Source organism: Marmota flaviventris, chromosome 4 (genome assembly GCF_047511675.1).
Source record: "Marmota flaviventris isolate mMarFla1 chromosome 4, mMarFla1.hap1, whole genome shotgun sequence".
Taxonomy (NCBI): domain Eukaryota; kingdom Metazoa; phylum Chordata; class Mammalia; order Rodentia; family Sciuridae; genus Marmota; species Marmota flaviventris.
This window is the reverse complement of record NC_092501.1, coordinates 24,084,439-24,107,655: the sequence shown is the minus strand read 5'-3', so window position 1 is coordinate 24,107,655 and position 23,217 is coordinate 24,084,439. Positions and strand designations below refer to the sequence as shown.

The 23,217-nt window shown below is 41.3% G+C and overlaps 1 protein-coding gene across 1 annotated transcript; it reads left to right on the top strand.

Annotated features, from left to right (window-relative positions):
- Nucleotides 1-5,291: 5,291 nt before the first annotated feature.
- Gsto2 (glutathione S-transferase omega 2) lies at nucleotides 5,292-22,296 on the top strand. Its single transcript, XM_027930342.3, has 6 exons — nucleotides 5,292-5,377; nucleotides 5,631-5,739; nucleotides 7,825-8,047; nucleotides 8,963-9,064; nucleotides 20,150-20,256; nucleotides 22,049-22,296. Exons 1-6 carry the CDS (start codon nucleotides 5,344-5,346, stop codon nucleotides 22,206-22,208), a joined length of 735 nt encoding a protein of 244 aa, XP_027786143.2. The 5' UTR covers nucleotides 5,292-5,343; the 3' UTR covers nucleotides 22,209-22,296.
- Nucleotides 22,297-23,217: the final 921 nt, after the last annotated feature.

Genomic DNA, 23,217 nt, shown 5'->3' with positions numbered 1-23,217 from the left:
TTAAGTCAGGTTAATTTGTTCTTATTTTTCTCATTTGACTGGAGATGGGAGAAGACCCCAGATCACTAGGTACTCAGATCTGAAATGGAGCATCTCTAGTTGGGCTACACTGCATGATTAGGGTACAAGCAGGCAGGGGAATTTAATTTCTTGGACTATCCTGTCATTTTGAAGACTGAAAGTCTTTCCTGCTACATGAAAACGATAATAAAAATAATAGCTAATGTTAAATTCTTACTAGGTGACAGGTGCGTGCTAAGTATTAAATGCTCTCATCCCGTGTCTGATTAGAATACCAGTGCATAGAAAGTTTTTATAATTTGCCCAAGGTCACCCAGCTATTAAATGCTGAAGAGGAGATTCAAATTCAGTCAGTACTCTTTAGAGTCAGTACTACTGTTGTTAATGTAACAGATTACATATGTCTCTGCCCCCAGACTCTTTTTATTCAACAACTTAGCATTTGGAGGTCGAGTCAGGAGATGATAGCACAGTCAGCCCTCCTTATCCACGAGCCCCACATCTGCAGAATCAACCAACCTTGGATAAAAAATATTTGGGGGGGGGGAAGACCTCAATCTGTACTGAATATGACAGACTTTTTATAATTATTTCAAAAGCAATACAGTAGAACAACTATTTACATATCATTTGCATTGTATTAGGTATTATAACTAAAAATGATTTAATTTATATAGGAGGATATGCAAGATTATGTGAAAATAATATGCCATTTTATTATTTAAGAATCTTGAACAGCTGTGGATTTGGGTATCCAAGAGAGTCCTTGGCCAAATCTGTGTGAATATGTAGGGATGACTATATCACTTTTTTTTGCCACATCATTATTATGCCTGAAATTTAATAGGAGATATTGATATTTCTTTTCCAAACTCAATGTGTTTTGTTTGATTTTTACAAATATTTGACTTGCTCATGTTAGAATCTTGAATTTTGCTTTAGCTTATTTGAATGTTATATGTTAAGTTTTTTTTCTTTGATGCCTCAAGTTGTAGAGACATAGGTATAGGAAAACATATTTAAACACTTAAAAGTCTCCTTTGACTCTACTTTCCCAAGTGGGAAGATGACGTTCTTCCTCTAATAATTTTAGTGATCTTATTGAATATGTCCCCAAACAAATTCATTAAAGCACAGAATTCCCTATGACCCTCACTTCCTAGAAACAAGTGATGACTATAGATATATTTGAGGGTAGAACCTGTTTCCTAATTTATCTTGCTCTATGAACTCCATGAACAATAACTGAATACCCAGTATTATAATCTTACATGTGAAGAGCACTTCTGAAATATTTTTTAAAATTTCTTTAATAGCATCGCGAACTTTTTAAAAATTTTGCATTTTAACGCTTTTAGTTAAAGCCCAATTATTTAACCTTCACCAATGTTTCATCAGAGATAGACACAGAACCTTTATTTTATTTATGTTTATGTGATGCTGAGAATCAAACCCAGTGCCTCACATGCTAGGTGAGCACTATACCACTGAGCCACAACTCCAACCCCTCTTCTGAAATATTAAAAAGGAAAATCCTCTAGTTTCTTCTCTCAGTGGTGGGCATGACAAAAATTTTTGAAAAATTGTAAAATACGAACTCTACTTTTACTCAAGGTAAAATCATGTAAACAATTGAAGAAATTATTTTTGTGGTGGCATTCTTTTCCTAAAAGACTTAAGTCATTAATCAGCCATGATTAAGGATCCCTACATTTTCAAAACAGATTTAGTTATATTTGAAGTGGCTGGAAACCAATTTGGAGCAGGTTTAAGATGGCCTCATAACAGTTTGTCTCATGCTTGAATGGATTGGTATAATAGAAGTATAAACATGAAATAATATAGAAGGAAAGTTTGCAAAGAGGATTCCAAAGAGGTACCTACTGGATCTTTAAAAAAGAAGTAAGCTTAAAGGTCATAATTAAAATCTTTCTAGGGAAACGATAATGTTCAGTGGTAAGATCAAAAACCACATTACTGAAATGTAGCTGCAGCATTTAACCTACTCAATTGCCATTAAACTGGTAACTGGTGAAACAAATATTGTGGATTGAATTTTAATTCTAATATGCTTAGCAAAACTGAATAACAGTATATCTCATCTATAGGGATACAAAGCTGGAATGTACTATACTATTGAAAATGTGTTCCTCGTCACTAGTATTTAATTAATTTTGAGGTGCACTACTATATTGATGATGCCTGTATGATCGCAGTCCACACTCACAATGAACCCATCTAGTAGGTATTTTTAATGTTCTCACTGTACAGGGGAAAGTCAGAGAACTTTTATAGCTGGCTTGAATGCCAAAGCCAGGTCTCACAGTCTGCCTTTCTGGCTCCAGGTTTTGAGAACTCTAAAAGTATTGCTTTCTATCTGAAGAAGAAGAACATTTCCCATCCTTCTCTTTACTCACCTGCCTACACCAAGTAGACCTAACTTCCCACATACAGGTACACTTTTAATAAGCAACATTTTCTAAATGTTCTTCTAAAGGATTTTATTTCCTTTAAAGAGGGAATAAAGAGAAAGAACTTGGAACTACATCCTCTGACATAGAACATTTTAATTTACAAATTAATTAATCAATTAATTTCTCCATTGCTAATCCAATCATTGTGCTACAGACCACAGATGTCCAAGTTAAGGCCATTGAGCTAGATCCAGATCCAGCCAACTGTTTTGGGTTTTTTTGTTGTTTTTGTTTGGTTGGTGTTTTTTTTTTTTTTTTTTTTTACAGCCCAAAGGGCTAAGAATGTTTTTTACATTTTAAAACATTAAAATACAAATGATAACTTATAACTTGAAATTCATCAATAGTGAACAACTAATGTACATATACAAGGACCTTTAATGATAATTTGTCAGTATGTATTCATGAATTGTAACAAATGTACCACTCTGGTTGGGATGTTGGCAGTCTGGGAAGCTTGCATGTGTGGGGTAGGGGATATATGAAAATCTTTATAGCCCCTCTGCTTTGCTGTGAAACTAAAACTTCTCCGAAAATAAATGCTATTAAAAATATGAATGAAATTGAAATTCAGTGTCCATAAAGTTGCATTGGAAAACAGCCACCCTCATTCATTTATATATCATTTATGGCTGTTTTTACCCTACAAGAATAAAGTAGTTGAGAACAGAAGGACCCAAAAGCCTAAAATATTTATCTAGGGAAGAATGTTTTCTAGCCATTCAGTCCATCATATCTAGAATATATTACGCTACTGGTTGAGAGTGTTTCTTTAATCCTTCCATTTCTACTTAATAGTTATGAAGATTTTGCCAAGTTTATAACTTTGTTAGCATCAGTTTTTTTCAACTTTTAAAATGAACGAATACTTTTAGGACCATTTAAGGGTTAAGTGGATTAATACACATAAAGCACCAAATACATGTTACCAATAATTTATTTTTATTTTGAGGTTCCACTTTCCTCCTAGGGCCTTCCATTGGAAAATGTTGTTTATTAAAAGTATACCTGTATGTGAGAAGTTAGGTCTAATTTGGTGTAGGTAGGTGAGTAAAGAGAGGGATGGGAAATGTTGTTCTTCTTCTGGGTATACTTCTCTCATCTATTTGAAATATGCAAGGGACACATTTGTCTGACTCTTTATCTACCAGGAGCTCTGACATGATATGGTTATTTCCTGTTTCTGTTTTACCATCCAATTTATCCTTTTTGATAGAAATTAGCTATATAACTTTATCTTCCAAAATGAAAAGTTGTCAACATAGCAAGTCAAGAACCAATTTGTCTTTTTCAACACCAGATTTCTGACATTTATGCATTTCTAAGTATCTATGCATTTATCCAAACATTTTCGCTATTCCCAAATTCTTATAAAGCCACATTGTTATCTAAGCTTATTTCATAAAATTGCTGAATGACAGTAAAAAATGCGATTGAGTCACTATTCTGAAGATTTTTATTTTGTACAAAAAAATGTTTGCACTATTAAATAAGAAGTTCAGAATAGATTAGAATTCCAAAGGCCAAAAAGTGCCCGTTCATAAACCTCTTAATAAGGTTCTGTTATTTCATTTAATAAGATAGCTAGATTAAAATAACAGCCATTATGTGTTACATCTTTTCCTGAACATATACCCTTTCCTCTACATTGTTATCCATTTTAGGGGCCAAGACAATGAGTCATTCTTTGGATTTTTAAATTTCTTCAACTCTACTAGCTGGTCACTTTGGGCAAATAATTTTATTTTTCTGAGGCTATTTATTATTTTGTAAAATAGGAATAATACTAGTTGCCTGACTGAGCAGTTTTAGGAAGCAAACAAATAGTCCATGGAAATAATTAGTTTTGCGTAAGACACAATGCTTTTCTTTCCTTCATTACCTGTCAATCCCATAAAATGGATTTGCAAGCAATTTCCATTTCAATTCAGTCATGGAAATTAAAAAAATTCTTTTTCCATCCTGAAATTCAGGATCTCAGCTTATCAGTGTCAAAGCCCAGGCCAGCTACCTCTTCTACCTCATGTGACTGGTTGCTGTGCAAGTGACCTTTGTGCTGCTGGGCTGTGGGTAATGTGTTCTTCACCACTAGAATGAGTCTTCTTGGAAATTTGGGTTGCAGTGGGGAGAGCTCACAAATTGTTCTTTGCCTTTAGGTATCCTGTTCTTATTAACTGCTAGTTTCCAGAACTTGGGTAAAATCTCGCAGTTAGGGCCAGGACTAGGGCAAGGCAAAGTGAAGTGTTTTGCAAAATTTAGCTGGCACTCACTCTCAAGGAGATGCAAGATCTGAATATGTAACTTTTTCTTCCTATCTGCTGTATCATGAAAAAGTTTGGCCCTATTAAAGGAAAAAAAAAAAAAAAGCCATACTCACTCTGTACTCACTATCCAAAGATGTGACCAATTGTCTTAAGTAAAGAAGGGAGGATTGAGGGTGGAAAAGAAAAAAACGTGTTATCTTGGTCGATTTTTACCAAACTCCCTTGCAATGCATGTTGGGGCTTCAATGTCCATCCTTCACAGATTCTTGACGTGGAGGAGGTCCCACCAAAGATGGCACTCGAATGTTCAAAGCAAAGTGGGTACTTTTCAGGGTTTTGCTTGGTTTGGAATCGCTTTTGTCCTTATTCTTGGGCTTCCGAATCTGGGGTTCTGTCTCCCCCGGTTGTTATCCTAGCTCTTGCCCCAGATCACCGCCCCTTCTAACCCGCCGGAGTCCAGCCTTTCAAAAATTGACTTTGGGGCAGGAGGGCTCCTGAGCGCAGCTGTCCCTGGAGCCGGCGGCGGCGGCGAGCCACCTGGCTACGACTGTGAGCGCTGGGCGCAGGGCAGACACCTAGACGCCATGTCTGTGGATACGACCAGGTCCTTGGGGAAAGGTGAGTCCTCCAGATCGACCCTGGCCCGCGGACAGGGGGAGCCAGGTGACTGGTTCTGGGGAGGGCTGACAGGCGTTAACCTGTAGGTCAGCGGAGCTAGGAGGAACTTGGAGGGCTCCTCTGCCCCAAAGCCACGTGCGAAACTGTCCCTGTGGGACTTGGGGGGCTGAGCGCAGAGCTTTGGAGGGGAGTGAGCCCCTCTCCTCACTGAGCTAACCCGCCTCTGCGTCCTCTGCCCCTCCCCGCCCTGCAGGAAGCTGTCCCCCAGGGCCAGTACCTGAAGGTACAATCCGCGTCTACAGCATGAGGTTCTGCCCCTACTCGCACAGGACACGGCTCGTCCTCAAAGCCAAAGGCATCAGGTGAGGAGCTGGAGCCAAGGCTGCCCTGATAAAGCCCAGCGCTCCACAGGCAGGGGGGAATATTTAAAATATAGGGCACCCTCAGATTTTAGACGGGGCTCCCTGTCCTTTTCTCCGGAGGCAAAGTAAATGAAACACCCTTAAAATGAAAGTTGGGGTTTAAATGCCCATTCTTCACAGATTCTTGATGTGGAGGTGGCCACACCGCCTGTGGTACCCAAACGTCCAAAGCAAGGGTACCTTTCCAACCCTCCTGGAAGGCGGAGCTCTTTTCAGGGGCCTGAACCTGCATGGAACTTTCAGACAAAGCAGAGCAAACTGAATGTTTGGTGGCTTTGGCAAACTGATTCCCTCCCCCATGTTTGTTTAGGAGGGGCACAGCCAAGGCTATGTAGGCCTTCTCCAGCTGCTCCCTTCCATGGGGTCCCCACCCCCACCCCAGCCATCTTAGGTGGACCCTGTTCTCGTTCTTTATTGTGCTTACTGCATCCAACACCGATCTTTCCTCCTAGTCCCTCCGTTTCGGCCACTGCCCCCACACTACTGCAACATGTCCTCCAAAACTGTGAGCTTGGGAGGGTAGGGACCTACCCTAGGAGAGAGCCCGGCACATAGTAGGTACTCAAAAAAGTGTTTCTTAAATGAAGGAATAAACCATTCCAAAAATTGAAATAGAAAGAACTGCTACTAACAGGTGTCTCTAAGGTTCCGATATACCTGAGAAGTGGGTACCTATCCTTCTAGAAGGAATTTTGCAGATGAACTCCTTCAGGTTTGGGTTGAGAAGGTTAAGCAACTTTGCTGGGATGTGGACTGTGAGTCCACCAACCTTAAGTTCAAACGTAGAGAATGGGTCACTTCAGGCTCTGACTCTTGTCTCAAAGAGTCCATCATGGGGACAGGGGGCATACAGCATTTTCAGATTTGCATCAGAGAATACAGAGATAGGTGCAGAGATGCTTTATTATGACATGTATTTGCACATTCTTCCCTTTTGCTCAAATCTAATTGCCTCTAAGGTTACCTGTTTTTAAAGAAAAATAATAGCAACCCAATAATTTCCCTATTTGGGGACAAACTGGCAGCTTAGGAACTGATGATGTAAATATTTCTTTAAAGCAGTTTCTTCACCTTAGCGCTGTTGACAATTTTTATTCAGATGATTCTTTGTTGAGGAGGGGGAGGAAGGGCTGTTTTGAAAATAGTTGGATAGTTAGCACCATCCCTGCCTTTTACCTATTAGATTATAGTAGTTGTTGCCAAAAAATGTCTCCAAAGGTTGCTAAATGTTCCTTGGGGAGGTGTGGTGGCAAAAGTCACCTGATTGAGCACTGCTGCTTTTAATATAATTTATTAGACTGAGCAAAGAATGTACTCATTTGTTTCCTTTAATCTTTTTAAACATTATGTGACTGTCTCTGATAACTTTATAGGCTTGAACCTCTAATAATTATAATTAAAAATAAGAATTAAAAGCTTATTGTATACTAATGAACAAAGCACTGTCCCAAACAATTCATAGTCACTTCCTTGATCATCACAACAGTGCCAAGAGATGGGGACAGTTTATCACCCTCCTTTTATAATTAAGGACACAGAGCACAGAAGGTGAGGGAGTGTGGCCAAGGTCTTGGGCTAGTCTGTCCAGTTTGGTGCCTGAACTTGTGCTCTTCTTTGTTAACATTTACCACAACATATCATGACATATTAACACCAGATTTGTATTTTTAAGCTTTAAAATGTCCTAAACTCTCTAATGCCATGAGTCACAAACACTGAGTCAGTCTGCTTAGCTCTGATCTTGACTTCTTAGCACAAGGCATTGGGCACCAGATTCAACCTCCAGTCTTATTTCCTAGGAAGTGGGGAATCCCGAGGAACAAATGGGATCAGGCATAGAAAACATCTAACACCTTTTACTGAAGGAATGAAGACAATGATATAATATAGTTTATACAAAACTTGAACTTTTTTGAAAAAACTACTATAATCACAAAGTTTAATTTTATAAATTGATTATTTCAAGATGGGCATCTGCCTATATACACATTTTTATTCTGTCTTCTTTTGTCATTGCTTTTTAAGACACGAAGTTATCAACATTAACCTGAGAAACAAGCCTGATTGGTACTTTACAAAACACCCTTTTGGCCAAGTTCCTGTCCTGGAGACCAGCCAATGTCAACTGATCTATGAGTCTGTCATCACATGTGAATACCTGGATGACGCTTACCCAGGACGGAGGCTCTTCCCATATGACCCTTATGAACGAGCACGCCAGAAGATGTTATTGGAGCTATTCTGTAAGGTATATTTAATTTTAAAGAACCACTTAACAGTCTATTTTACTTTGCATGTCTTTGCCAAATTTCAACCCATTATAAAGTCAAATCATTGGTGAAATGGTTTTATTTTAATACCATTTGAGCCTCAGGGGAATAATTGCCATGGAATTAGAGTAGGGTCTGACCACTGATAGTAAAGGTTGAAGGCTTATTAACTCCTAGGTGCATTTCCATTCAACTGGCAGTCTTGGCAGGTCTGACTGCCACATGGTAATGACCATGTGAATTGAAGTAGGGATACTGAGTGAAAACTGGTGATCCTTTAAAGAGAGTATTTCTAAACATCATAGAGTGAGAAGATTATGCATGAAAGGGAATTGCCCTTTAAATGGGGCAAGGATACTGCTATCCAGGAAATATGAAGAAGGGAGAAAAGAGGGCAGCTATTGATAATGAAAGAAGAGGTGATGGAGTCATTTTAAGGTAATTCTCTTTGGAAAGAAAATGATGGCGTTAATAGTACACAATGGTATTAATAGTACATATAAATTGATGTCCATGCACTGCCCTAACTACTTCAGAGGCCAACTTATTTCATTCCACATCTGCCTTTGAGTTGGGCACTTTTATCGTATCCATTTTTTCAGATGAGAACACTGAGGCTTAGAGGGGTTAAGCGTCTTCTCTAAGCCTCAGTGTACAGGATAGTAATAGCCAATCAAGTAAGGAGTGCTGAACCCCCGTTAAAGCACTTTATTTTCCTGAGTGCTGTAAGAAGTGGGTTCCTGCATAACCTCAAGCCCCTTGCAGGGAGCACTCTGGTCGTGGTGTGTGGGTGTTGGTCTGTTCTGCATTGTAAAACTTTGCTGCAGTTTTAGGCAGGTCAGGAACATGGTTCCCACAGACTGCTCCACTAAGAACCTGTGTCCTCCGAATAGGTCCCACAGTTGACTAAGGAGTGTCTGGTAGCGTTGAGATGTGGGAGAGAATGTGCTGATCTGAAGATCTCCCTGCGTCAGGAATTCTGCAACCTGGAGGAGGTACAAAAAGGGGCCCCTCTCATGGTCAGGTGGATTGGAGAAAGCCGTGCAGGGTCTCCGGCCTGGTCACTTTGACTTCTTCTACTTTAAAGGCTTATTCCTTTTGCCAGACTCTGCTAAGTCCCACAGATCATCACCTTCCACTGACATGCTTTGGAATTATTCTTAAAAATCTGGTAGGAGTGTACAGTTTGTACCAAGTGCTTTCTTTTCTGGAGTCACCATGTTTCTTGAGTATCTCAGAAAATGCACAGCTTTTCTGGCTTCTGCCAGGGAGGCCAGGATATTAGCTAGGGATTGTGTTTGGCTGCTGGTGGGCCTAACTATTCTGTATTTATCTTATAAAAGTTTATTCTCTCACATCAAAAAGCCAGAGGTAAACTTGGCATCATGGCACACACCTGTAATCCCAGCTGCTTGAGAGGCTGAGGCAGGAGGATACCAAGTTTGAGGCTAGCCTGGACAACTTAACAAGACCCTGTCTCAAAAAAAAAAAAAAAAAAAAAAAATGGGAGACTGGGGGTGTAGCTCAGGCTTAGTGGTACAGCATTTGGCTAGCATGCATTGTGTCCTCAATTCAGCCCCCTGGCGCTGGGGAAAGCCACAGGTAGACAGTTCAGGGCCATTTGGTGGCTTCCTTATAAAATTACCCTGTACTGAGACTCTTTCTCTCTTTCAGTTTTCTCATCTTTAGTGCAAGGTTTTCATCCTCAAAATGACAAGATTGCTGCTGGAACTGCAGTCATTACATCCCAATTCCAGGTTCTGGAAAGGAGAGTAAAGAGGAAAAAAAAAAAAAAAAAGGCAAATGGCGACGCTCCTTTAAAGGACTTTTCCTTGAAAAGTGACTGCTTAAACAGGATTTAGTTGTAGGGTCCTAACTATTTTCAGAGGAGGCTGAGAAATTTGTCTTTTATCTGGGACACTCTGAATAAAGTTAGTGTTGTGTAATTAAGGAAGAAAAAGAAAGTGGGTGTGGGTGGACAAGGAGCAATCTCTGCCAGTAGATTCTAAGTAGTGGAGCTACTTATTCCTTACCTCTAGAATAATCTGGAAGGTGGATTTTGGCTTCCTTTATCTTTGTTCCAGAAATTGATAAATACCTTGGATGGATGCATTGTTTCTTCATTGGTAGCCAGAAAATGCATTTTTCGCCCCTGAAGGGAAGGCTGGTTATTAATACTCTTTCATTTGACCTTTGTCAAGTGAAAGCAGTATAAATTTATACACACTTCATTCCTTATCTTAGATTTGCATAATTGCAGTACTTGTAGATGATGAAGTCACGAGTAAACGATATCAACCTTTTCTCTGGGGTCCTGGGCTGTGGCCTTGACGCCAAAGAGGCCTGGGATATGGGAGAAGGAGTCTTGGGTCTTAGACTGACTTTACTGGGTTCCAGAACCCTCAGCGAGAGGAGGCCTGGTGCTGGCTCCAGATCTATTTCTCTCAACTCTCCATTTAGAGGATGGCTGAACTTTGTAAAGTGCAGGTTGCTAAATGAATATATAAAATTATGGTGGAGGAACAGGTTTCCTTCACCTGGGGCTCTGTTCAGCACAAGGGAACCTGTATGTATTTTTTGCCTTGCATAATGCTGCAGGTACTTGGCATTCACTGCTTTAAATAATTTGCTCTTTTCAACAATCATTTCAACCTGAATGTACTAGTCCTACTTTGCAAATTAGAGTGGCCTCATCCCTAATCATTGAGCCACATCCCCAGCATTTTTATTTTTTATTTTGAGACAGGGCCTTTCTTAGTTTCTCAGGGGCTCACTAAATTGCTGAGGCTGGCTTTGAACTTGTGATCCTCCTGCCTCAGCCTCCCAAGCCTCTGGGATTATAGGCATGCATCAATCTTCATGTGTTTTAAAATGCTCATCCCAGCAACAGTGAGGAGGATGGGTAAGGGGGCCAACAGGACCACAGTCAAGAGGGTTGGAGAGGGAGAGATTTTAAGAGTTAAAGATGAGATGGAACCTGGTGAAGGAGCTGAAGTCATGGAAGTTGGTTTTCAAGTTTGTGTTTGTAGCCAGTAAATGTGATGCTTTTCACTGAAAGAGGGTTGGAAGGCGGATTCATTTTGCTCTGTTTGGGGTACTAATGGGATATTCCTGGAGACAGAGCTTAGGAGAGTGATATGGTTCAATTTTACTAGCTAGGAGCATTAACCCCAAATCAGTAGGGTGGTCATAAATGTTTAAGAACCAACTCTCTGAAATAAAGAAGGGGGAAAGTCCCTGATTTTTAGCTTTTGCCAATTTCAATGGTGTAAATCCCCTCCCAAGGCTGATTTTAAGCTACCCATGTGCTGCCTCTGAATTCAGAGTTGGAAAGAGGTGTGGGCAGCTGGCTCCAGTTCATCACTAATAACACATTCCACTTTATCTTTATTTACCTGAGCCCCAGAAATACCTGTTGCTAACCACCCCAGGATCAGGTAGCTTTCACTGATGTTACTGAAGGACCACAAAATATGTAGCGTTATCCTAACAGATTTGAATGTGGTTTTTGTCCCATAGAATGTTAACAAGAATATTAGCTACAATGAAGGCAATGTCAGAATCTGAAAACATGACCAGTGGACTTGTGTTATTTGATTAATTCCTCTAAATATCAATGTATTGACTCTAAGGAGACTCTAGTGAAATTGAAACTTGTCAGAATAATTCTAATAGCAACAACCCCCTGACACATAACTCTTTCACATGGCTTTGTACAATCAGGATTTTATATGAGCTAGAAATATATTGAATACCCATGGTCTTTCTGAATGATAAATGGGCCAAGATTTCAATATACAATCTGCCATGTTACCTCCAGGCAAAATGCTGTTCACATTTTGCAATTTTAAACTCTGACACTTTTTTTTCTTTTGAAATAAGTAACCTGTCTGGTTTTAAAGTTTTTTTCTTTAAAAACCCAGTTCATTAAGATTGAAGATTTATTATTACATAGCCACATTTTTTCTATAATATTTTTCACATTTCTTTGAGATCTATTACCACTGCTTTTATTATTGAACCAGCTGGCTCTCCGCTCGCTTTCCTCTACTGAACATTGGCATGAGTTTTAAAACTGTTGGGATGCCCTGGGCTAAACACACTTTAAATCTGTCTTCAAACAGATTTTCTAGCTTTTCTTGAATCATTAATTGAAGTGGCACACATTTTTTAGCTTTCTTCTCTTTTTTTACAGTATTACTGACTTTTCCATTTCAAAATAGCATTTAGACCAGTCTTGGTTTTTTCTTTGTGGATTTCAGTTTGACAGGACCTTTCAGTAGCTCTTTTTCACCAGGGAGTTCATTCAGAACGTTTTATGGAAGTCAAGTCCAGTGCACTGAAGGGCAGGATTTGGCCGGATTTCTGTGACGCTTCACATGCTTTCTTTCATTCAGTGTCCACATTTTGGCTATTGCTTGGTTCCTTCCCAGTCATCATCAGGAGAGGAATGAGAAGGTGACATAACCCTGAAACATCGCACTGGGAATGAGGACCTCATCAGCAACAGAAACCTTCCCCTTCTGGAAGCCGTAGGACACCATGCTTTTGCTTCTTAGCATTCATGAACCCGCTTTGTCCTACGTTCCTTTGCATTCCACACTGCCAAATCTGGTTACAAGTCCTAGGTATAGACTTTACATGAGGTCAAGTTTGCATAATTTGTGTGAGCATCATTCAGGAGCATCTGTGGTTACTTTCTTTTGGAGGGGAAGATACTAGGGATGGAACCCAGGGATGCTCTCCCACTGAATTAGATCCCTGCCCTTTTTATTCTTGATTTGGAGATCGAGTCTCACTGAATTGCAGAAACTGGCCTTGAACTTGCAATTGTTCCTGCCCTTGGCTTCCCAAGCAGCTGGGGTTATAGGTGTGCACCACCATGCCTGGCGATACTTTGTTGATTCTAAATTTTACCTGTAATCTTCACTTTTAATCTGTCCTTTTTCCTCTCCAAAAGAAAGACATTTTAGCCCATTAGGTTTTATTGTCTTGTTTTTTTTTGGGGGGGGAGGGGTTTGGTATGGGGATTGAACTCAGGGGCACTGGAATAATGAGCCACATCCCCAGCCCCACTTTGTATTTAATTTAGAAACGGGGTCTCACTGAGTTGCTTAGCACCTTGCTTTTGCTGAGGCTGACTTTGAGCTCTCCATCCTCCTGCCTCAGCCTCCTGAGCTGCTGGGATTACAGGCATGCACCACTATGCCTGGCTGTCTTGGTGAAATTTCATTGTTGTTCTTCTTTAATTTTTATTAATTTCAATGTTGAAATTATTTATGTTGTTTGTTTCTCCTTTAATATCACTAAGATAGGAAGAAAAGAAAGTTTATACTTGGCTAATTCTTTATTGAAAATAATCTGTAGTCTTTTACCACAAAGTATCTACAACCTAATGTTATTTTTTTATCAACTAGGTTGACACATTTACAAACTAAACCTATTGTTACTAGCTATTTTTATAACAGTTTTGTTGAGATATAATTGATGTATCATGAAATTTTTTTTCCTGTTTTTTTCTTTTGTGTGTGTGGGGCGGGTAGAGATTAAATCCAGGGCACTTTAGCACTTTACCAATGAGCTACATTTCCAGCCATTTTTATTTTTTATTTTGAGAAAGGGTCTCATTAAGTGGCTGAGAGTCTTGCCAAGTTGCCCAGGCTGGCCTCTACTTGTGATCTTCCTGCCTCAACCTTCCTAGTTGCTAGAATTATAGGCCTTTTTTTTTTTTTTTAATAGCCTTCTGCTATACCATGTCCCACCATGTAAATAATAGAATAATAATTATTTTTATTATTTAAAAGCTAATTTTACTTTTCTCCAATTATAAATGAATATACTTTTTTTCCCTATCCTTTTCTGCTATGTATATTTTTATGTACTTAAAATGTGTTGCTATAAAACTTACCATTACATAAGGATTTTCCTCATATTCTGTAACCTCTATAAATGTTTATCTATATATGTAAGGGTCTTATTAGAGAAAAATTATTTATGATGACAAAAAATAGAAATCATAGTATCCATTAAGTGGAGGATGGATAAATAAATTATATTCATTTTGTGGAATTCTGTGGAGTAGTTACAAATGATACTAGGGAATGACAATAACCAGATTATATTGTTATATTATGTGCATGTATGAATATGTAATAACAAATGCTACTATTTACAGCCAAAATGCATCAATAAAAAATATGAAAAAGAAATGAATGCAGTTGAGCTGGGCGTGGTGTCACCTGTAATCCCAGCAACTGGGGAGGCTGAGACAAGAGGATTACAAGTTCAAGGCCAGCTGGGCAACTTGGCAAGACCCTGTTTCAAAATAAAAATTTTAAAAGGGCTTGGGGTACAGATTGGTGGTGCTTGCCTAGCATGTTTGGGGTCCTGGTTCAATCCCTAGCACTGGATGGTAGGGGGGAGAATACAGTGTATCTCTGTGTACTGACATGAAAAGATTGCCCAGAAACATTTAGTAAATCACACAGTAATACAGGTAGCATGGTCCCATTTTAATAGTCAAAACCCCCCACAATATATGTGAATGTATACGTGTGAACAAATGCCCAGGAAAGTGTCTGGAGGGACACATGTTGAACTCCTGATAGTGGCTTCCACTGGGAAGGGCACTGATTACAGCTCTGATGGAAAGAAAAGTGGGTCAAGGGCAGGGAGTGGGGGAGGGAGGATCTTTGCTTTTATACTATTTTTTGTGTTTGAATTTTTTAAAGGTAATAACAATGCATTTCTGTGTTAGATGTGTAATTTTTAAAATAGAAGAAAATCACTTTTAGTGTCTCCATAATTTGCCATATGTGTAAAGCAAATAGTTGTTCATCCCACACCCTGGAATTAGGGGTGTCGAAATGTTCTGAGTCCTCTGCCATTATGAATGGGGCCATGGGGAGTGCAGCTTCTTGGCTCAGAAATAGTTTTCTGTTTTAGAATACACCATTGGGCGAAACTCTTGGGAATGGAAATACCAGATCAAAGGGGCTGCATGCTTTGGGGGTACCAGCCATATATTACTAAATGGCTTCTCAAAAGACTTGTGATGTGTGACGTTTACACCACTCTCCAAGCAGTATATGAGAATGCTCCAGGTACCATCTCCTTTGGAGATTTCATTCACAAAGATACTTGCTTGTTTTAGAGAGCTAAATAGCAATTTCTCCTTTTTTGACTTTACACAAACACGCACGTACACTCACACACACACACACACACACACACACTGTGCTGGGGAAATGAACCCAGGGCCCTGCACGTTCAAGGCAAGCACTCTACCTTTTAGCTATACTCTCAGTCCTTTGTATTACTTTGATTGCGTCTGAAGTGGGAGGTTTCCCCAAAGTATGTCATTGCTTTGTGTTTGGTTTTGTGAAGATTGTCTCTTCCAGGATGTTGTCCATCTGTCTCTCAAGACCTTATTGATTTTCCTTGTGGATTTGTAGTAGTTCCTTTAAAAGAGTTCCTTATGTATAAAATCTACTTGTTTTAAAACATGTTTTTTACTTTAACTTTTAATTTATCTCTTTTATGTATATAGAAATGTAACATTTAAAAATATTGTGCTGTAAGTCTTTCCTGGTATGCTTTTTTCCACTGATATTATGCATAGAAATCCCTCCCCCTTCAGAGAGGTGATAAATATTCGCCAAATTTGCATATGCTATTCATCACTTTACAGAATTTGACTGGCATTACCTAGTGTTACAGTACAATACAAGCCCTTATCCAGATTTTTGAACAAAATAATTAGGGCCATTAAAAGGATTACAGGATAGAATTTTCAGTGCCCCTTTAAGCTCCAAATGTTGACAGGTTGTATTCTGCATCTTCATGGGACAATCTTGATGGTAACTGAGGGGCAGCAGAAGGGGCAGGTTCTGCATAAACCCTACTTCTAAGGCTGTTTCCTAGAGGAGAAAATGATTCATTTTACTGAGACTCTGTTCATTGGATCCTTAGCTGTCTCAGTGTAGCAGGGACCTGAATTTGACATCTTGAGAATTTTCACTTATCTTTTATGAACTCAAAAGATTTATGGGAAAAAAAAAATGAGTGCTTTGCTGCGGCATCTGGATAAGGGCTTGTATTGTACTGCTCACATACTGGTAGGTGGCTTCATGTTTTGGGGAGGGGGGGCTTCTTCTTAAGAATAATTTCCTGCTGGGTGTACACACCTGTAATCCCAGCGACTCTGGAGGCTGAGGCAGGAGGATCACACGTTCAAAGCCAGCCTCAGCAATTTAGCAAGGCCCTAAGCAACTTATCCAGACCTTGTCTCAAAATTTAAAAAAAAAAAAAAAATTTAAAAGGGCTGGGTGGGGATGTGGCTCAGTGGTAAAGCTCCACTGGGCTCAATCTCCTGTACCAAAGATGATGATGATGATGATGATGAGGAGGAGGAGGAGGAGGAGGAGGAGGAGGGAGAGCCTACCACAATGACCATAAGGCTGCGGATTTCTGGCAATGATGATGGTAAAGGGCAGGCAGCCCCTTCAAGGTTTGAAGCTCAGTTATTGAGGCTGCAACTGAGAGTCTGAGATCTTAATCTGGAGGTTTTCCTTTTTTTAACATTGTCTTGATTTAAAAAGTCTGGGGTTCGCTTCTCTTTTATGAGTTTGCTTCGGTCTTGAAAGCATTGCAGATTTCTTTTTCCTTTCTTTGAACCTTCGGGAGGGAGGCACGGCCACTGCGCCGCTCCACTGATGACCACTAGAGGGAGACCCGAGTGCTTCCTCCTCCGCTCTTGCTCCTGTGGACCTCGAAGGACTGACTTTCAATCTTCCTCCCGCTGGGGGCGCCCGAGAGGCCTGGAAGAAGACAGGGGCTTTTCCAGCCAGGCCTTTCAGGTTCAGAGGGTGGGAAGGAAGAGTGCACCTTCCTCATGCCAAAAAGGCCTTCCTTCTTTGTGGGTATTGCTCACTAGTTTTCCCTCATTAAGTCTGTAGCCTTATTTTTAAGTGATTTGGAAAACAGAACATTTTAAAATAGATTTTTGTAGTATTCCAGAACCTCAAATGCCTTTTTTGCAAAATGCTTCCCTCACAATGTCTGGGACTCTAAGATAATTTTAAACGTCTGAAAAGTACCAGGTTTGTATAGAAGAGAGCTCTCCTATTGGGAGTCCTAAAGAATTGCAAGAATCCTCCAAGGAGGCTTGGCCAGGGTGTTCTGCAACCCTGAGATGCATCAGTAAAGAAGGCAGAACTCTGTGCTAGTTGATGGGGAGACAGTTTTCTGTAGGAATTTTTAGATCTGCTTAAAATTGGGAAATGCTGTCTGGGGCAGGGCTCAAGGGTCTGCAGCAGTGGAGTGGGGGGCTCAGTAGCAGAGCACTTACCCAGCATGTATGAGGCCCTTTTCTGTCCACAGAACTAAAAAAGAAAATAAAAACAAAAACAAAAATAATCTGGCACTGTATTGAGAGTTCCAGCAGTTTTGATGTGGGTGGGTCAGGTTATCGCTGGCTCCGAGAGAGCTGAGGGGACGTGTATTGCCCTTTGAGGGCCGGGTGAAGGGCAATTGATCTATTTTATCCATTAGCTCACATGGATTCCACCCTCCCTGGTACTGAGAATTGAACCCAGGGCCTCGCACATGCTAGGCCAGCCCTCTACCAATGAGCCATGTTCCCAGCCATTTTAAAATTTCGAGACAGGGTCACTAAATCGCCTAGGCTCAGCTTAAACTTGTAGTCCTGCCTTCTCAGCCTCCCAAGTAACTGGAATTATAGGAGTGTGCCACCATGCCTGGCTCATGTTGACTTTACTGTGCTGAGTGCTTGATTATTGCTTGTATTACTTTATGAGTATTTATATAATGTCTATAAGATCATATATTTCAAGGCATGCTCCTACTCTGAGTAAATAAATAGAAAGCTTTAGAAATATATATTGAACAATTATCAATTACTAAGCAGCAATTCATTTGTGAAATTATATCATCATTTTATCAAAGGACCCACCTGATTCCATTAAATGTCTTTGTCTGATTTGCTTAACAAGGTCTTTTCCAAGAACATCCTGCTCTGTAAAGCAGAAGAATTATACAGTTGTTCCAGAGTCCAGTGGTTTATATTTGGTTTTCATTTGTGCCATGAGTCCAATAACAAGTTGTGGCTCTTCATTCCAAAATCAGTGATAAAAGTTTGGGTATTTAGCTGGGTGCAGTGGTGCATACCTGAAACCCAGTGACTAAGGAGGCTGAGTCAGGAGGATCACAAGTCTAAGGCCAGCTTCAACAACTTATCGAGGGAGGCCCTGAGCAATTTAGTGAGACCCTGTCTCAGAATAAAACATTAAAAGGGATGGGGTTAAGTGTCCCTGAGTACAATTCCCAGTACCTAAAACAAACAAACAAAACACACACACACACACACACACAGAGTTTAGACACTTATTATCTATTCCTGGACACAAAGGGAGTTTTGAGCCTGCTGGAATCTATAAACACTGATATATTTGCTTCTTTCCCCTCTAAGCCAGATCTTGTTTATATGTGACCGAGGACACCTCTGGGTTTTTCATTGCGTAGCTTCTGCTGTCTTCATGCTGTTCTGTTAGCCTCCTTGAACAAGTGTTACCACCTAACATTTATCCAGACTTTCAGGACAACAATCCAGGGGATCTCTCTATGCCCACTGGGAAATATCAAGACTTAGACTTTAGGGCATCAAGACTTTCTTTTCCCTCTAAGAAGGGGCAGCATATAGAGAGCTCATGATCTTTTGGCAGGAGGTATTTACTTGATTTCTGTGGATGCAGAATGAGGGGTCTTGCTCTTATTCACTGAGCAGTGTCAGGCGGGTTTCCATGCATGTTATGTCATTCCCTCACCAGAACCTCTGACATCCCCACCATTTTATAGATGAGGACTTTGAGGCTTAGAGGAGAAAGGAGGTAAGTTGCTCTGGGTTCCATGTTAGATCAGAGGTAAAGCCTATTACAGGACAAGGTCTGGGGGCTCTAGAGCTTCCCTTCTTAGCTACAAGCCATCACCATGCTCCAGCCAAGAGAGCAAGCAGGCCTGGAGTGTGTCCTTGATGGTGCCATTCATACCAGGTACCTAATTTACAGGACGCCTCTTAGTAAACCTCTGTCCCTCACTACAGCCCCAACGTCTCAAGATGGAAACACCACAGAGCTTACGTCTTTGAGTCACCTGGGCCACATTCTAAGCCCCAGCTGGGGGACAGATCTCTGGTTATGAGCTGTGTAGGCCAAAGCGAGTGGTTGCTTGATTCAGCCAGGTAACAGACACCAGGAAGAGCTGGCCCAATGACAACCTCGCCAAGTGTGTTTGCTTTTTAGGGTTTTCAGGTGCTTTCTTTCATCTGTCTTTGATGATCTGTCTGTTGAGAGGGTATCTGTTTTCAGTAGAATCTATCTGCCTGTGTTGATTTGTCCCATTTAGGAAAGAGAAATTTTATTTTAATGCAGATATTGATAATGTTGAGGGAACAGAGTGTGAAGTTCAGAGAACTCAAATAAAAGAATGATGGATAATGCTGGGATTTGAGGGAGCTGCTCTTCCTGCCGTGGCTTTGAACTGATTGAGAAGGTGAAAGAGTGAGCGGTAGGAAGGCTACGTATGCCTTTTGTCATAGAGAAGAGCATGCTGGGAATGGGGTTCAGAACTACAGCAAGTGGGGTTCCTGACGATGCCTTCAGCATCAGGCTGAGGCTCCCAGGCCTCCAGGTCACGGGCAGCTCTGGGCTGAGGCTGGGCCTCCCGCTCTGGACCCAGCTGGTGTGTGGAAGCCCAGCACCTGGAGCAGCCTGCTCCAGACTGGGGGAGCCACTGGTTGTCTGTCCAGATTCTCCAGTCACTTGAGTTACACTGTCATTCCAGTGTTGGAAGGAGGGAGGGGACAGAATGCAGCCAGGAGTGTGGCCCTAGAGGAGGTGGAAGAAACCTCAGGAAAAGGGAAGAGACAGTCTCCTAAAAATGGGAAGAAGAATTGAATCCTCCATCTCCCTCTTTGGGGATGTATCTGATATTTATATTTAATGTCTAGAAATATGCCGGCAGAGCTGTGAATTAACGTGCTTTTGTTCCGTTTGCCTTTCTAGATTCTGGACTATCAGAACACCACCTTCTTTGGTGGGGACCACATATCCATGATCGATTACCTCCTCTGGCCCTGGTTTGAGCGGCTGGATGTGTATGGGATAGCTGAGTAAGACCCTCGACCATGTGGTGGCATATACACTGAGTGACAATGTTTGAGATGGTCTATGTGCCAGTACCTCCCCTTGTGGGGGCGTCCCAGGATGTATAAAACCAAAGCAGGTTTTGAAGCTACCCATGTGCGTGTCCTTGTTCCAGATGCACCTGGGCTTTCCTCCCACCACCTGCAGACTCAGGTGTTGCTTGCATCTCTGTGGGGAGACCCTGTATGCAAAAGCCTCCTGTAGCGCTTCACAGCCTGCTGTCCTGCCCAGTCCATCTGGTCCTGCTGCATTGCCCAGCAGTTACCACACACCCGAGTTACATCTCATGTCTATGAGGAATCTTCCCCCAGATAGGAATATCATTTTTATTTATTAATATATTTTTAATATCTTTATTTTATTTAATTTTTTTAATGTGGTGCTGAGGTTTGAACCCAGTGCCTCACGTGTGCTAGGCGAGCACTCTACCACTAAGCCACAACCCCAGCCCAGGAATATAACTTTTAAAAGGAACACCTGATTAATGTTTAAATGCATGTACAAAATCACAACCACATTCCACAGAAGGGTAGGGATGTTTAAGGCCAAAGAAATAATAGCTCTGTAGCATCCTGAGCAGAACACAGGCTTTGTCACCCCAAAGCTCAGAGAGATGTTGGATAGGCTTAGGACTCATGTTAATCCTGCCAGATGCAGGGAGGGTGCTGGACATTTCTGATGTTTGGAAATCAGTAACATAACCAACTTGGATATTCAAACTCAACTCCAACATGTAAACGATAAGAACCTGTCTCCTCCAAAGACAGAGCATTGAATTCTAGATCAGGAAGGTTCACCATCAGTCCTGGACTGTCCCTAGCCAAATGTTACCATAGTATGTCACCCTGCTTGCCCTCGACCTAAATTCCGTGATCCATCTTTAGAGGGCCTGTTTTCGTCAGCTCTTTTGCTGCTGTGACTAAAGGATCTGACCAGCATAACTGTAGAGGAGGAAGAATTTATTTGAGGACTCTTGGTTTCAGAGGTCTTAGTCCATAGAAGGCCAGCTCCATTCCTCAGGGCTCGAGGTGAGGCAGGACATCATGATGTAAGAGTGTAGCAGAGAGAAGCAGCTCACATGGTGATCCAGAAGCAGAGAGAGAGAGAGAGACTTCACTTTCTAGATACAAATATATACACCAAGGCCATGTCCCAATTCCCACCTCCTCCAGCCACACCCCACCACTTCAGTTAATCCCTATGGGGGATTAAATCACTGATTGGGTTAAGACTCTTACAACCCAATCACTTCTCCTCTGAACCTTCTTGCACTATCTCCCACATGAGCATTTGGGGACCCCTCACATCCAAACCATAACAGGGCCCTCAGTATCTCCATTATTTCAAGTCTCAGGATTGTTTTATTCACTTAAAAAGTATTTTTGGAAACTACTGTTTTTATCTTTTTCAAACTCCCTGAAGTAAAATCTGCAAATGACCTAAGAATGTTTTCTATTTTTTGTTAGTAAACAAGGAAATAGACACTTTATTTCCCCAGAGCCTCAGTCCACAAGTATCCCCCTGTATTGTTAGAAGCAACAGATTCTGCAATTCCAAAACGTGTACAACTATTTAAAAAAGAAAATTTTTCTTCAGTTAAGTGATTATGTTCACTTTAAATATGATAACTGTATTAACCATATTCCCCCAAGAAACTCATTTTTCTGCTTTCTTGCAAATTTAAAAGGCAATAATAAGTGTCCCTCTTCCCAGTGTCTTCCCTGTGGGACGTGCTGACCCCTCTTTCCTGTCTTGCAGTTGTGTGAATCACACCCCAACGTTACGGCTCTGGATATCAGCTATGAAGCAGGACCCCACAGTCTGTGCTCTGCTCATGGATAAGAACGTTTTCCTGGGCTTCTTGAATCTCTATTTCCAGAACAACCCTAACGCCTTTGATTTTGGACTAATTTGCTGAGGGTCATGGTCCCCCATTCAACACCCAGAATTCCCAGCGCTTTGTGATTCTGCATCAGGGATTGTCTCAGGAGTCAATCCGTCTCTCTTCCTTTTCTTTGAGGTTCCCAATAAAAATGGAAACAGAAAATGTATTCTTTCTGGTAATCATTTGTCTGACTTCTCTAGCCTGTAGCTTCTAATGATTCTCCAGAAGGTGCCCAACCCTGATGTCCTAGTGCATTTTGGGAGCAAGTGTGTCTCTCAGATTCTTGGCCTTTGGTGCAATTGGATCTCCAGATTATTGGTGACAGTGCTGATATTGGTGTTCAGGGCCTGCCTAGGATGGACGTTTGTCACTGCAGATGGGCACCTTCTCAAAATCTCCCTGGTGAGAGGAAATCTTGCGAAGAAGGAGGGGAAGAAGAAAACACTCCAAATCCAAATACCTCCTTTGGACAAGTGAATGCTGCCATCCCTATGGGCGGGCACGAGTGCCTGTCATTCTGTTCAAACTTTGGCCATGGGCCTGGGAGACACGGAGGGTCTTGTGACTGGAAAGAATTCCAAAGCAGGAAATGAAACACCCGTTTATCACTCTGGGCTAAGTACGTCAGAATTTCACTGTCATGGCTCGGGATGTCTCACCAAATGTTCTGTAACCAGCATCCTGTAGCAAAAAACGTACACACCCCAAGTCACGGGTAAAGGTCACTCTGTTGGATTTGCGTCACGTACTCTTTCAATCTGTCCCAACAGATGCCTCCATTTGCCTGTTGGGTATCAAGCTCAGGGTCACGTGAAGGATACAGTTGGCAAAGATGTGGGCCCTGCTCCCCACCTCAGGAGCCCCTCACCTGTCCGCCATCTTGGTGGAGGGTTTACCCTGGAGCTTTGGAGCTGCTTCTTTTGCAGTGAGAGGCTCTGGCTTGGCCCCACCAGAGATTTGCACAAAGACAATGAGAGCTGAGGATGCTGGGGGCACCAGCAGTTGCCCTCTGCTGGGAGTGTCCATCGCCTCCCCCGGAGGA

What these genes read in the sequence shown, in the direction of transcription:
- Gsto2 (XM_027930342.3), top strand. Translation starts at nt 5,344, where the DNA reads ATGTCTGTGGATACGACCAGGTCCTTGGGGAAAG. An exon ending in CTCAAAGCCAAAGGCATCAG is followed by an intron (nt 5,740 to 7,824) that starts GTGAGGAGCTGG and finishes TTGCTTTTTAAG; the next exon opens with ACACGAAGTTATCAACATTA. An exon ending in TATTGGAGCTATTCTGTAAG is followed by an intron (nt 8,048 to 8,962) that starts GTATATTTAATT and finishes TCCTCCGAATAG; the next exon opens with GTCCCACAGTTGACTAAGGA.